The 16,158-nt window shown below is 42.8% G+C and overlaps 1 protein-coding gene across 3 annotated transcripts in view; it reads right to left on the bottom strand.

Annotated features, from left to right (window-relative positions):
* The window catches only part of STK39 (serine/threonine kinase 39), a 291,842-nt gene that overhangs the window by 201,333 nt on the left and 74,351 nt on the right, over positions 1-16,158 (bottom strand). For all 3 annotated transcript variants that reach the window (XM_041722629.1, XM_041722630.1, XM_041722628.1), the window contains exons 4-5: positions 13,585-13,726; positions 12,606-12,661 (exon numbers count right to left, since the gene is read on the bottom strand). In XM_041722629.1, the coding sequence (XP_041578563.1) occupies positions 12,606-12,661; positions 13,585-13,726 (198 nt within the window). The remainder of the gene's footprint in view (positions 1-12,605; positions 12,662-13,584; positions 13,727-16,158) is intronic.

Genomic DNA, 16,158 nt, shown 5'->3' on the forward strand with positions numbered 1-16,158 from the left:
CCCCTGACCACAACATGGTGTCCCAAGCAGCCACTCACAGAAAACATAATCTGTTGTATTTCCTGAGTCTGTACCTAGTCTGAACCCCAGGTGTTCTGAACAAACCCCTGTTTCCCATCTATGAATGAGGGAGGGAAAGGCAGTCATGGTCTTTTTTGAAACATTAGAAAATGACAGCTTCTGACAACAAAAGAAGAAATCAGAGACATATCTGTGTTCCCCAAAGATAGACTTTCCTTTCAAAATAAAAGAAACACACAGAAGCAAACCTTCCCGATTGGCCTCTCGTGTGGGTCAACTCTCAAAATTGCCAACGGCAGGGTTCTTCAAATGTGCTATTAATAACTCATAAAGGAGAAGTTCTTAGCCACTTGTTTGTATTTTGTCCGTGGAATCAACATCCATTCATGATGCCATAGACAACAAGAAAATTTCAACAGGAGAATTATTCGTAAAAGGGCCGAGGCTACACAAGCTGCTGCTCACTCCCTAATTCCTCATTCTCCCCATTCTCACGCTCGGGACACACAGGCTTAAAAGGGACAAAAAGATAGGAGGCTAAGTGATAGCTGATGTCAATGCACATCTGGTTCACAGTTCAGTGGACTAATGCAACCGATGAACCAAAGCGTGAAGGAGAACACTAGTTTACGATGACAGCAAACCCACAGATAATCTGCCCATCTATGTCAGAGGCACAGAACCCTCCACCAAAGCAGGTGACTTTCCAGTGACAAGTGGAGCCAGAGGCCACAGCTGGCCGGACACCAGCAGAGGCAGGGGTCCAGGAAGACGGGAGCAGCACTCCCAGCTGTGCTGGAGGAGCCAGGCAAGAGCCAGCTTTCTCAAGTCCAGTGATAGGACCAAGAACTCACTAGTGGTCAGCTTTCTATCAAATGCGATAATTATGGTGAACAAAGGAAAACCACAGAGAATCCCCAAATCACAAATCTATTCTTCCCTGGCTCCCAGTGAGGGTAGGATATCTGTAAAGATGCTCTGGTAAGAGCAGTCACAGGACAGATGTGGGGGTGTGGGCTCTCTCTCCCCCCCATACCCAAGACCATCCTCTGATCTGAATGCTTTCAAATACGACTGAGAAATTTCTTTTGTGACTGAGGCTCACGAAGGGCCAGACATTCTGATGTAAGACAGGTCCTGGGCAAAGTCCTGTCAACCTTCCATTTTCTGCAGCTGAAAAAAACTGAGGCCCGGGGCGGCTGAACTGTCCAGAGGTAGAGAGTGAAGAGGAGGGGGTGAGGGGAGCCCGACGGTAAGGGAATGAGCCAAACACTGAAAGAGAAGTCAGGAGGTCTGAGAGTGATTGACTTTTATGACCTTCAAGGTGACCTTAGAGGTGTCCACAATTGCTCGGCAGCCCTCTGGAACCCCCATCTCCAGGCCCTACTCCACTGAACTGACAGAGCTGTTGTAAGGAGAGTACTAGGTAAGCGTAGTAGACAGGTATCATCATTTCTGAGCCAAAGGCATGCTCTGAAGTCAACAGGGGCTCCTGGCTGGCCATATTTGCAAAGACGGGCACAAGCAACTTAGATCAAATATTAATAAGTCTAAATTTCCAATGCAATATTCATATACCTGCAGGTGGTCTTTTTCATACAAACCTCCACTTAACTAGCTTGAATATCAGAAGCTTTCAATAAACCAGAATGACCCATCTGTACATTCTATGAGGGATGGTCCCTATGGGAGATGATTAAAATAGCACAATTTCAGTTGCCACAAGTATTTAAAGCAACAATTTACATCATTTCCACAAAGTCTGGAGAAGGCTTAGTTGAAGCTAACACAATCTCCAAAGAACCTACAGATTTTTAAACCTGCAATAAAGAAAACCTCACCTTTAAAACTCTTAACACTGAAGAGTCACTGAAATGTGAGGATCATATTATTCAACTCTGTTGCTCAGTATTCTTTTAATCTACACTTACTAAATAGTCACATTTTCATTAATTCATTCAAGGACTATTTACTGAGCTTTTACTAAGTGCCATTTCCAGTTTTAATCACAGGGACTATAGAACAGAAGCCACTTTTTCATGAGGCTGACCTTTAAGCTGGGGCAGTAGCAGGAAGGAGAGGTAAAAATGGTCAATAAGCAAAATGACTAAGTGCAAAACACAGCAGTGCTTCTCAGACTTCAGTGAGCATCAGAATCACCTGAGGGCTTCTTCACACCCACACTGCTGGGCTCCACCTCTAAAGTTTCAGATTCAGCAGGTCCAGCGAGGAAGAGCACAAGAATTTGCATTTTTATCAAGTTCCCAGATTCAGCAGGTCCAGGGAGGAAGAGCACAAGAATTTGCATTTTTATCAAGTTCCCAAGGTGAAGGTGCTACTGCTGGTCTAGGGTCACACCTTGAAAATACAAAGGTGGTGTACACAGATGTAGGCAATAAAGCAAAAGAGATCAGGGATAGGGAGTACGGGGTAGAGGAGGTTGCAATTTACCAGAGAATGGCCCCGGAAGCCTCACTGATGTGACATTTGAGCTAAGACCTGAAGAGGGTACTGAAAAGACTATTCTGGCTGAAGCAGCCAGGGCAAAGGTCCTGAGGCAGGAGCATGCACGGCAAAGAGGCCCATTTGACTGAAATGGAGTGAGGGGGAAGATGAAGGAAGAGATGAGGTCAACAAGATAATGTTAGGGGCCAGATCTTGTAAGGCTGGGTGAGCCACTGTAAGAGCTATGAGTCACTCTGACATGGGAAGGCATTGGCAGGCTTTGAGTAAAGGCATGACACAAGCTTGGTTTAACAGCATCACTCTGGCTGGCCTCCCTGTAGAGAAGAGAGGGGCAAGGGCAGAAGGGGATCTCTTAGGAGACTACCACGATAAGCCAGGCAAGAGCTGATGTTGGCCCAGACCAGGATGAGGGATGACAGGGGAGGTGGTGAGACGCGGTTAACAAGATTTTCTGACAAATTGAACAGGATGGGTATGAGAGAAAGAGAAGGCAGGGAACACCAATTCCTGGCTTATTCCATAGAAGGATGGAACTGCCATTAAAAGCAGCAAGAAGACTGTGAGAAGGGCATTCTGTTTGGGGGACGGGGGTTATAGAGCTTTTCTCTACTGAAATCATACAAGCTTTAGAGTTAAAAGGAAACTTGAGAGGCTAAGAACCTCATTTTATAGGTGATACAAACCATGGCCAGCAAAGGACTTGGCTGGGGTCACAGGCTAAGTTAGTGACCAGGAAAGCTAGATGGTCCTTGGCTACTGTGTCTTCGAGTGTGTAATCAAGTGTTAGATTTATGTTCCACGGAGTATAAATACATGTAAACTCCATTCAGATGTAACTTTTGTTACTGATCAAACACCTTTCCCCAAATCATTCATATTTACCATATACTTTTAAGATTTATCCCCATGACAATCTCTTACAATTTCCTCGATTCCCCAGGGATATGCATTTCCCTCCTCTTACAAATTTTTAAAACTAAATTCGATAGTTGACTGTTGAACAGGTTTCACCTGAACGGTAAACCTCGGACAGTAGACGCGGTGTCTCTTGCTGAGCACCCTATCCGCCCAGAGGGCTCGGCCTGCAGCACAGCAAACCCTCGGCCAGGATGTGCCAACCAGCCACTTCAGGTGCAATTAGACCCAAACAACTGACGTTCACGTTTTCACCAGAGAAGGGCTGTTTTTGGTTATAGCAAATGCAGGTTCTGGGAAGCAGATAAACAGATAAAGAAATGATCATACCAAGAACTGTGGTGGGCTGCTTTGCTCTTAGTCTAACAACTCTTGTTTTTCCCAGACCTCGGTTTGTGGTAATATATAAAATGTAATTTAATAAGGACACGACAGGCCCTCAGAGGCAGGAAGGGAGAAAGGAAGAGAAGGAAGGAATGAAGGGGAAGAAGGAAGCCCAAGTTCCATCTGCCCCCTGTGCTCCTAGACCCTCCTCCTTGAGACTCAGCCTTGTGCCCCATGCCGCTAAATGTGCACAGCTGGGGAAATATTCCAGCAGACGTGCAAAGCAAAGGACTCCCCCCATCGCGTTCACCCAGTAAGACGTCCTTAAGTTGTTGCTCAAACAACTGCTAGCAGCTGTTAAAGGATGGGAAGCTGCTTAAAATCCCCCCAAGCATTTCTTGCTGATGACGTACATAAGGAATGGAGAATGAGGTTTCCAGAATTGAATGCATTCTTACTTCATGCTAGGGGGCGCACCAAATGATACCATTTGATTTGTCAAGATCCCCAAATCCAGGGAGCTACATCAATGTGGCTGTCCCTAGTTCTTGAAACAAAAAATGGACGTATGACAGTTTGGGCATAATTCATTTAAGCATAATTCATATAATTATAAAGTTCCTGAAGGCCAAAACATACATTTTGGTTCACTCTAAAAGCACTTTATACCCTCCAAAGATCTTAATTTGCACTTGTGCTCTATATTCTGAGTACGCCACTGTTCTTAATGCGTGTGCTGTGCTTCACACTTCCTTGACGGTATTAATCATTTCATTTGTAGCTTGCTAACGCAGAGCTTGCCTTACAGCAGGACGCAGAAAAGCACCGGAGGAGACTAGAAAAACAGGCAGGGGGCAGCCCCGGTGGCTCAGCGGTTTAGCGCCCACCTTCAGCCCAGGGTGTGATCCTGGAGTCCCAGGATCGAGTCCCACATCGGGCTCCCTGCATGGAGCCTGCTTCTCCCTCTGTCTGTGTCTCTGCCTCTTTGTCTCTCATGAATAAATAAGTAAAATCTTTTAAGAAAGAAAGAAAGAAAGAAAAGAAAGAAAGAAAGAAAGAAAGAAAGAAAGAAAGAAAGAAAGAAAGAGAAAGAAAGAAAGAAAGAAAAAGAAAGAAAGAAAGAAAGAAAGAAAGAAAGAAAGAAAGAAAGAAAGAAAGAAAGAAAGAAGAAAAGAAAAACAGGCAGGGCCTTCGTATGCCATATTAGGGAGCTAGGGCTTTATCCCACCAGCAACAGTTTTAAACTTCATGCAAAGGAATCATACGGTCAGATCTACATTGCAGATTTTTCACTCTGGTGATATGTGGAAAATTGATGGGGTAAAGAAAAAGGGACAGCAAAATGAGAAGGCAGGCCAGACAGAGGGCCTACAGCCTCCGCCTCCCTAGCCTCTTCCTTGTGATCTTACAAAGTCCTAAATAAATTAAAGGGACCCACCCCCATGTCAATACAAAAGCCCTGGGAGCTAATTCTAAATGGAATGTGTGTTAATTCCTTTAATCCTCTAGTATTTTTCCGTTGTTCAGATGTGGAAATTGAGGCACAGAGTACTTAAATAACTTGGTGACAGGGCTAAAAGGAGTGAAACCACAGCAGTCTGATGTCAGAGCCCTGCTGCAGACCAAGGCACCCACAAATACAATGACATGGTCATTTCCTGGTTCAGATGCCTCAGGGGCCTTCACACCTTTCTGATATGAATCAGAGGCTGCTGCCTCTCTTGTGCACAGGAAGCCCGTATTACCTTGCATGAAGCAGTAGCCCCTCCTAGCAAAAGAAATACTTCCTCCACCCTACCCCCCCTTCCCCCATCGAAATCCATTTCACCAGAGCCAGAACACAGAAGGAAAAACAAAAGAACCTAGGGGCTATGGGAATAAAAACTCTACCACCAAAAACAAAAAACAAAAACAAAAAGCACAACTCCACCACCACACACACCTTCCTCTGGCTCCTTGAGAATAATACCAAAGTACTGGAAGCAAGTTAAATCTAGTTGCATGTTTTCCTGGCAAAAGTTTTAGTCATAATTGTTCAAGACACAGGCTGAAGTTCAAGATGTATTCGAAGGCTGACTAAGGATATAATTTCCCTTCCAGAAAACAGAGACACTACCCAAAGTCATACCAATGTGCCTTGCATGGTAAAAACAAAAACAAAAACTAAGGCTTACATAAATAAGCTTGATCTGGATGGTCTCAGACACATTGAGAGATGTAATGATAACTTTCTAGACTTCTAGAGTATCAGGCTGACTTAGCTCAGTACCAGATTCATTATGAAAAACCAGGGATGGGAAATTCACATTCACACACACACTCACTCACAGTTAAAAGGCAAAAGTAAGAGAATGAGAATAAGATGTACCTAATATAATCCAGTAGTAAGCTTCTAGAAAGTTCTTCAGAAAGCAAATGTTCTGACATCAGTATTTTAATAGTGCATTAAGAGCAGTCACCATTTGGGACGCCCAGGTTGCTCAGTGGTTGAGCACCTGCCTTCGGCCCAGGGTGTGATCCTGGAGACCTGGGATCGAGTCCCACATCAGGCTCCCTGCACGGAGCCTGCTTCTCCCTCTGCCTGTGTCTCTGCCTCTCTCTGTGTGTGTGTCTCTCAGAATAAATAAATAAAATCTTAAAAAAAAAAAAAGTGGTCACTATTTAAAAGAATCCTAGGATAAGTATATTTGCAGTGACCACCCAGATGACCTGTATTATATGAATTTCTGCTTAGAATAGTGCCTCGCATAATTCCAGACAAACAGGCTTAGTCACTTGCCAGTCGAAGCTCTGAGCTCTTCCTGACAATAAGACAGAACAGCAGACTGGAAAATAAAATGCTAGGCCGTGGGAGGAGTATGCCTTTCAAATAGCCACTCCTGCTATCACATACGGTGGCCAGAACCTTCACATCCTATCCAGATTCATTATCAGGAAGTCACACGTTGAGGTTCTCTGAGCACAGAATATATAATAAGAAGCAAAGCGTTTTCTTTTAAACCATGAGTAGTCAGCCCTCAAGTTTTAATTGATTACATCAAACCTGGCATTTTCCGGTCTAAAAAAGAGCGTGGTGTCACTACTATGCTTAATTCGACACCAAATGACACCCGAGATTATTGCTTCTTCTATGCCCTGAAACCTTACCAAGACTTGTGTCTCAAATTGAAGGAGCAAGAGCGAAAAGGTGCAGAAAATGGTCCCTGGCTTCACAATGCCACCGTCACGCAGACGTGTAGAAGAGCTGCTGGTTGCTATCGGCCTTCCATCCAAAACTGAGATCATTTATACACAAATTTAGGGCTGTATTCCAGAAATCCCACAGACATGGGGTCACAGGCTCTGGAGCCAGACTCCCCAAATCTGAAACCTACTTGTGACCCGGGCAACTCACTTCCCCTCTCTGTACCTTAGTTTCTCGCCTGTAAAATGGGCACATTTCCAGGGCCGCGGTAAACGAGTCACAACAGGCTCAGCACACGGAACCCAGCCTCAGTACAATTAGTTACTGATTTTATAACCACAGTCAAAAGAAATGTACAGAATTCCCATAGAATTTGCATTTTTAGAGACAGAACGAAGCATATTTGCCTTATTCACCACACTTGTCGGCTCCTTGAGAAGAGTTTCTCGTGGTCTGAACACAGAACCTTAATTTCCCCTTTTCTAATAAAAAGTTCTGAGGAAGGAAATATATAAATAGTAGAGTGATTTAAATCAAAATTGTTATGTGTTCTATGAGAAAAGCACAAATGCTCTTTTTAAAAACAATGCTCAGAATAACACTCTCTTACAGTCAAGGAAATAAGTGCAAACTTCTCCCCTGCTTATATTTTACTTCAAAAAAATTGGCCTTAACAAACACAAAGATGTAAGGACAAAGGGCACAGAAAGCCTGAACAAAAACAATGTATTATCAATCTAAACATAATAGGTAGCTTTCAACTCCCCCACCCACCTTCTCTACTTCACCCACTGGACAAAGATGGTAGCACAAGACCCAAAGACTCCTGGTCCCAGGTTTTGTTCAGGCAGTAACCAACTGCCTGGCCAAGAGAGCCAAAGTCCTAAGAAACGGGGACAACAGCAGCATCTGTGTGTTCCAAGGAAGCATTACAAACGTTTTCTTAAAGCGATAATCTTTTATAGTTAAAAACAAAACAATAATAATTTTCAGTACCATAGGAATTCAATGTTGTGCTCAAGGTGGGAGAATATGGAAAAAATTAAATATGAATTCTAGAAAGCCACAGCCCCAGAGATGTAGAAACTGTACAACTTAAATGCCTGTTAGCCGGGGGCACCTGGGTGGCTCAGCTGGTTAAGTGACCCACTCTTGATTTCGGCTCAGGTCATGACCTCAGGATGTGAGATCGAGCCCCACGTTAGGTTCTGTGCTGGGCGTGGAGCCTGCTTAAGATTTTCTCTCTCCCTCTCTCTCTTTGCCCCTTCCCCTCCTCTGACTCATGCTCACACTCTCTCTCTCTCTCAAAAAATAAACAAACAGATAAATAAAAGCCTGTTAACCCACCATTATACTTCCAGGAAATGGCAATTCCAGCTCGTGATATGGCACAAGCACAAAGTCACACACACGAAAAGGATACCAACGAGAGCCCAGAATGGCTGTACATAAAATCTTCCACTGTGTGCCAGGCACTGTTCTTAGCACCTTACACCCTGACCCATCTAATCCTCACAACAAGCCAGGGGGTGGCTTTCGGCATGTGCCCTTCTGAACCCAGCAGCTCCCCCAGTACAAGTCCATACAGGGTGACACTCAACACCACCACCCACAGTGAGGGGAAAATACCCAAGGCCCAGGGGGAGAGAAAAAGTCAGGAACTCTTACTAATCCAGGGGATCCCAACTGAGAAAAGGAAACGGCCAATGGGCTACAGAAGGCCCAGAGAAAGAGGTCAGGTCATTAACCTGACAAGAGTAATAGATGAAGTGACTGGCAAAGTACCAAGTGGCAGGATAAGGCAAGGGTTGACCTGCCTTCGCATTTCAAAGGCAGTTCACTGCTATTTTGACCCTCTTAGTGAGAAATGATCATTTCATCACCAAAGAGAGAAAATTAGTTGTACTTCCTTATCAGCTTAGAGCAAGATTAATGACCGGTTAACTTCCAAGTTCCATAATTAATAAGCATTAGCTTTTTATAACTCACAAGAGCTGAACCCCTTGCAAGACTAATTTGAGGTACATGTGCTCTCCAGGCAGTGCAAGGGAGGGTCAGCATGAGCCTGCTGGTCGCGGGAGAAGCAGCAATGGCACAGAGAGTAAGAAGAGCAGCAGAAGTTCAACAGCAGCTGTTGTGTGCCAGCCACTGTTAAGATCGCCGGATGTGTCAGGCACCTGGACGGCTCAGTTGCTTAAGTGGCTGCCTCCTGCTCGGGTCATGATCCCGGGTCCTGGGATGGAGCCCCACCTCGGGCTCCCTTGCTCAGCAGAGAGCCTGCTTCTCCCTCTGCTCATACTCTCTCTTTCTCCCCTTGTCTCTCTCAAACAAATAAAACCTTAAAAAAATAAAAAGATTGCTGGATGTGAAGAGCCTCATTTGATTCCACAAAAACAGATGAGGGTTCTATTTGTTCTATTTGTGTCCCTCTTTAAGGAAATAGACTTAAAGAAGTTGAGTAGCCTGACCACTGTCACAGAGCTTGAAGGGTGACCTGGGAATTTCAACCATGCCAGTTCCTCCGAGACCTCGTACCCTTAACCTGAGGTGAGACAGTTTGAAGCTTCTGTCTACAAATATTTTCAGTTGTCACTTGTTTCACTGAAGTATTTTTTTTTTCCTCAATGTCCCTAGCCTGTGGGGAAAGGGCCACTCTCTAGAGGCAGAACAAGGTATGTATACATAAGGCACTAACTTAGATACCCCAAGAACAAAATTCAGTGTTAGTAGTAAGAGCCACCAGCATAGAGAGGAGAAAAATACATGAATCAATGATCATTACTGATGCCAGGTGATGGGTACATCAGGTCCTTCCTACCCTTTCCTACTTCAGGATATGTATGAAAATTTTTATAATAAAGATTTAAAAAGGACTTTGACTTATTGACGGTTTATTAAGTCATTTCCTGTCATTTACCAGGCCATACTTTCACACAGTTCAAAATTCAAAATGTTATAAAAGGTATGCACTAGACAGTCCCCCTCCCCATTGTCCTTCTGTTTCTTTGTATAAATATATAGAGAAATTCTTAATTCTTCCCATTTCTTTCACAAAAGGTGACATATATGCACTCTATCTCAGCTTGTTGTATTCATTTAACTATGTAGCCTGGAGATCTTTTCCTTCATGTCAGTGAAAACTTTTCATTGTCCATTACAGCTGGTGGGTCTCTCCTAACACAGACAGACCAAATACCATATTTAACTGGGACACCTAAGTTGTTCCCAAACTATTGCAATCACAAAGTGATAAGCTTATAATACATTTCCCTGCCTACTGCACAATTTTTTTGGGTGTACTAAGCATTTCTTACATTTATTTACTTATTCTAACAACTGCATGAGCAGTTGTTTCATGGGACATGAAGCTTATACAATTTGGAAAATCCTCTTTAAAACAGATTCTACAAGGGACGCCTGGGTAGCTCAGTGGTTGAGTGTCTGCCTCTGGCTCAGGTCGTGATCCCCGGGTCCTGGATTGAGTCTTGTATCAGGCTCCCTGCAGGGAGCCTGCTTCTCCCTCTGCCTATGTCTCTGCCTCTCTCTGTGTGTCTCATGAATAAGTAAATAAAATCTTAAAAGAGAAAAAAAGAAAATAGCACAAAATTAAAAATACAAAGTATAAATATATCTATTTCTTTAAAATTAAAAAGTCATGCCAATTCGCTAGAGTCCTAAAGATTAAGTTCCTTTCTTCTGAAATAATTTTAGACAACTTAACAAAAATGCCTACATAGAAACACACCTGGCATCTCCTCTCCACCCAGGACACTCTGCAACAGCCAGAAACACACAGCACTTACATGTCCCTGAATCTTAAGTTTCAACAGGTGCACGGGATATCTGTGTCCTCTCAAATGATAGGCATTATCATCACCAGGTCCCAGATGGGGAAACTAAGACTTGGTGAGGCACCAACCTGCCCCGCACTGCTCAGTGGGTCTGAAAGCAGGCCTACTGGATCCCAAGGCCTTGTATTTCGCAACTAATACACAGAGGACTCCACAGCGGTCTCAAGCCAATGACTGTATTTGACTACATCTACCTTTTCAAAGAGAGGACTAATAAAAGATAATGCTTTCACTATTAGTTCTCCAGGGAAGAAACACTAAATGTGAAACAAATTCTCAGTTTCCCCTTTGTATTTTCAAAATATCTTTTCTCTCCTCTAAAAGGAAATAAATGAAAGTCCCCTTGAATGCACCCAACTAAATGCAGAGCCCAAGGTCAGCACTGTGCTTGTCCTACAGGCCAGGCATCACCTGACAGGTTCTCTGGCACCTAGAGAGGGACAAACAATGAATCAAAGAGATGACTCAAGGCTTATCCTTTGTGCTGGGGGTGTGTTTGTTTTCTGCTGAGCTCTCACATTTCTAATAATATCCCAGATCCTCGCATTTGTCTAGAAACGAGACTAGAACCAAGGACTGTGATCAACTCTGCTCTAATAACTGAATATGCCAAGACCCTAAACCCTAAATAGGGGAAGAGAGGCCTCTTCTACTTCAACAGCAGCCCAAGCCGATTAAACATTTGAGGTGAACTTGAGCACCCTTCGACAACAAAATCCACATATATTCTTTGTGTTACAGAGTTAGAATCCACATCAGTGATTCTCGTCAAGGATGCTGCTAGGATGGACGTGCTGCTGGCACATGTTCAGTGCCCGGAAGCCAGAGGGCTGAACACCCTGCGATGACACGGGATACAAGGAAAGACTGTCTAGTCAAAAATGCAAAAAGCAGAGATGGCTAAGGGGATTGCAGAGAAAGGCCTTTGTGGCGGGGGTGGAGGGGGGGACAGACAAGAGTCAATACAGATATGGCTACATTTTATCCCAGACCTTTCCAGTTACTCTAGGTGAGATAAGAAAATGAGTAGTTCTGCAAGAAGTCAAAATGAGACATGCACTGCACCTGCATATCTACTGCCAAGATTAACCAAACAGGGTCAGATTTAAGGCCAAAACAACACATAGACTTTAAGAGTTCACAGTGCTTTCAGCCACTTCTTCAGAAACAGAAGGGCTTAAATTAATAAAAAGGTACAGTGTTTTAAACTTTCAAACTCATCAAAAAAAGCTCTCAAAAGTGCTTTTCTTGCAGTCATATAAATATCACCTTTATTCAACCTGAAAGGTAGAAAAAGTAAATTTGAAAGTAAAATTGTCTTTATCAAAAGACTATGTTCTCAAGTAACATTGTTTATACGATGATCTAACAAAAATTCATCAAAACAATAGGGTAAAAAACGAGGGGGGGTGCCTGGGTGGCTCAGTGGGTAACGCATCGGACTCTCGGTTTCAGCTCAAGTCATGATCTCAGGGCTGTGAGACTGAGCCCCACACTGGGCTCCATACTCAGCAGGGAGTCTGCTTGAGTTTCTGTCTCCATTTCCCTCTGTCCTTCCTGCTGCTCGAGTGCGCGCTCTCTCCCCCAAATAAATAAATAGATAAATAAATAAATAAATCTTAAAAAATAACAATACTAGGAAAAATAATCTCAGACCCAAATGTTCTAGAACAGGGCACCCCAGATATAGTCTTAAAACAGATTACATGCACTCATTCATTCATTCATTTATTCATTTATTATTTATTTGGAATGATAATGAGTGATATTCCTTGATATGTTAATAATGATATTCCTCAAAACTGTAATGCTTCTTTCAAAAGAATTATTTTTATCCGCTTTACCTGCTATTTGTACCGAACCATCCTCACCCAGAAGAATATTACCAGCTTTCAAATCCCTGTTAGAAAAAAAAAAAAATAGAGAATGAATTATGGAAGAGAGACATTATATTACATTAATTCACTGAAATATTTAAAAATATATCACATAATGTAGCCGTTTAACATAATTATCATTTTATAAATATTAAAATTATGTCACACATTCTAAAAGTTACAGGGATAAATTGTGATTGTATAGTTTGCTCCTGGGGGATGGTTAGGATTTTAGTAACAAATATTTCATATGGAATCATTATCCAGATTCAATTAAATCACTAGTGAGTATATTCTTTGTGTTACAGAGTTAGAGACTGTCCGTTAACTCACCATCCTATCGTGACAGATATCCTTAAATATACAGGCCATATGGGTAGCTCAAGGCAGGGGAATTACAATATCAGTATTACTAATAAGTGGTTATTTACTTACAGCTATTCCTAAAGGTCCAAGTAACGCCAACCCTTTTGAAACATTAAATACTCATATTCTAGGCTATTTGGCTAGTGAAGGAATTAGCATTTCAGGTCACAAAAGAAGATGAAATTAGTTCCCCCTCCCTTCTTCATTCCACTATGCCAAAAGTAACGAACATATTACAATGTCTGGAACAGTTCTGCCTACATGAGAAAGGCAGAGATGTTATCCTGTTCAACTGAGCCCATTTCAAGAGGAGCATGTTAACTGATTTTTTTTTTTTTTAATGAGTTCACTCGGTACTTTTTATGTTCTGCTTCTATTTCAGTGAAAGCAGATAAACCAATCCAGAGGATATGAATATATTTCATCAAAATTATTCTCTTGCCTCTTTCTTAAACACTTTTTTCACATCTATTCGGCCTAGCTGGGAAATAATGCCTATAACGTGTTTCTTTAATATTCTTTACAAATTAGAGCAGAAGATACAAACAGCTGAGTTTAAACATCTTTGCGGAAATCCTACCTGTGAATCTGACCGTTTCTGTGTAGATAGTCTAAGCCTTCCAAAACCTCTTTAAGAATTGTTGCTATTATTGCCTCCTCCAGAACTCCATTCTTGTGTTCCCCTCGGTTGACAATGTATTTTATGATATCCAACATGGAACCTGAGTGGACAGACAGGAGAAGTGAGAACTTTGTGTAAGCATTTCCATTACCTTTCCAGATCGAGCTCCACTATTGAGAAAATTAAGTGGAAATGTCACAAGACGCCTGTTTATTTAACGCAATGCATACATGTGCATGGCCGCAGCCCACAACCAGAAACTCTAGATCCAAGCCTGCAAGAGCATTTTTGGCGTGTGAAGAATCCTGGGTCAGGAACTGTGGGATTGTTCAGGGTCACTTGGGGGTTAGTGCCTTTCTCCCACACATTGAGATCTGGTTTCAGACTCAAAAGGGGGTTCAAGGTGTCTGAACTGAAAAACAAAGGAGGCAGAGGCCAGGGGAATGGACAGCAGCGAAGAGAGACAGAAGCACAGATCTTCCTGAACATCTAGAACACAGGTGGGAGGGAAAAAAAAGAAAAATTATGTCGCCACCAGACCCCGGCCTATAACCAGAAGATTCCTTTCTGCGACTCTAGGCAATCTTTATTTTTCCTTTACTTGACATATAATGTGCTGACTTTCATAATGAAATATATACACAGTACTTTGTTACCATAAACAGGTTACTATCCTCCTCACTGTGAGTTCATGTTTCAACACATATTAATTAATACTCCAGACCTCCTGGTCATTTTAAAAGCTATAATTACCCCGGGGTTCAACATTTCTGAAGAGTTAACAAATGGCTTACCTCAGGACCTGAATTTGGCTCCAGGCTCTGTATGATTAACTAGGAGAACTGAGTTTCCCCATCAGGTTATTACTACACCAGACTAGCTGCTTGCCCCTCATTAAGAGATTTAATGTGATAAAATATCATAAAAGAAAACAAATGCATATTTCCTCCTCAAGGAAACAAAACGTCTATTTATTCGTAGACTCTTAAATTTGTTAATAACCTAAAAAACGGTACTTGCACAAATGTTTCATTTTTTTATCCTGTACGAACAAACCATACCAGGCACGTATGCATTTCTGGCCTGCTGAAAGAAAAATGAGCAAGAGTCCACATCTGCCCAGGTCTCCCGGACCTGTGGAAACCCGTTTAAAACCTGTTCTTACCTAAAGCCTAGGGAGAGCGACTAAATTGGATTCTTTTAAAAATAAGACAATGACATTTTCTTTCAAGTCCTCAAGCAAGGGGATAGGGGATATTTTCCAGCTTATAAAAGGTTAATTGGGATCAGAATCAAGAGAGGAAATAAAGTCCTCCACTGGAGCCGAGTATTTGGGGCTGCCCAGGGTCCCAGGTCACCAGAATTTCTCAGTCTCGGCAGAGCCAGTGGAACCCGGAGAAAAGAGTCCCTTTGGTGACAAAGCACGGGCCTCCTCCTCAGAGCCAAGGAGCAGTCCCAACACTCAAACACTGCGGTCTGGCTCCAGCAGGCTGCCTTTTTTTCTTTTTTCCCCTCATTTCTTTCTTTTCGTGTTTAATTAAAACCCAAGTAGGCACTCAAGGAAACAATGACTAATAGGATTGACAAGACTGGGAACAGAAGGGGACCCAGCTCTCCCAGGCTCCCCACTGAGACCTGTACAAGCTGACCCAAGGCAATTACAGCTTATTTGTCCTCTCAGTCCTGGACCTCTGCTAGATCCAAGAGTTTCTTGAAAAAAAGAAAAAAAAATTAAGATGCCTCCCTGGTTCAGCCTTCACTGGAACTAGGTCTGTAGATGAAAATGGGCTCTACAATATAAATTCTGCTGTGCCCGTTTTGGCTTCGTCCAGGCCCTGCAGAATGTTCTCCTCTGCTCCTAAACCATACTTCATGTCTGGGAAAGAAACAGGAGTGAGAGATGGGGGTATGCTGGGTGTTACAAAGGAAAACACTTGGGCTTTCTAAACTTCGATTTTCGTGTCTGTAAAACGAAGGTGGTAATTCTTGTGGTGTAGCATAGCTTTCAAGTCAACAGGTGCCAGTGCCGCGAATTCCAGCGCTAACAGCGACTGTGTAGGTGACCTTGGGGAAGCCGCCTCACGCTCCTGAGCTTTGGTGAACTTTCAGAAAAGCAGGGACAAACATTATATGTTCTCATTCATTTGGGGAATATAAATAATAGTGAAAGGGAATAGAAGGTAAGGGAGAAGAAATGGGTAGGAAATATCAGAAAGGGAGACAGAACATAAAGACTCCTAACTCTGGGAAACGAACTAGGGGTGGTGGAAGGGGAGGAGGGCGGGGGGTAGGGGTGAATGGGTGATGGGCACTGAGGGGGGCACTTGACGGGATGAGCACTAGGTGTTATTCTGTATGTTGGCAAATTGAACACCAATAAAAAATAAATTTATTATTAAAAAAAAAAAAAAGGAAAAGCAGGGACAGTGACACCTGCCATTCAAAGACACTGTCCTGATGAAACAAGGTCCGTCAATGACCTAGTCGTTACTCTAGCCAGAGTAAGTGTCCAGTAAAGCTAATGGTTATTAT

The sequence above is a fragment of the Vulpes lagopus genome, chromosome 11 (assembly GCF_018345385.1).
Source record: "Vulpes lagopus strain Blue_001 chromosome 11, ASM1834538v1, whole genome shotgun sequence".
In the NCBI taxonomy this organism is placed as follows: domain Eukaryota; kingdom Metazoa; phylum Chordata; class Mammalia; order Carnivora; family Canidae; genus Vulpes; species Vulpes lagopus.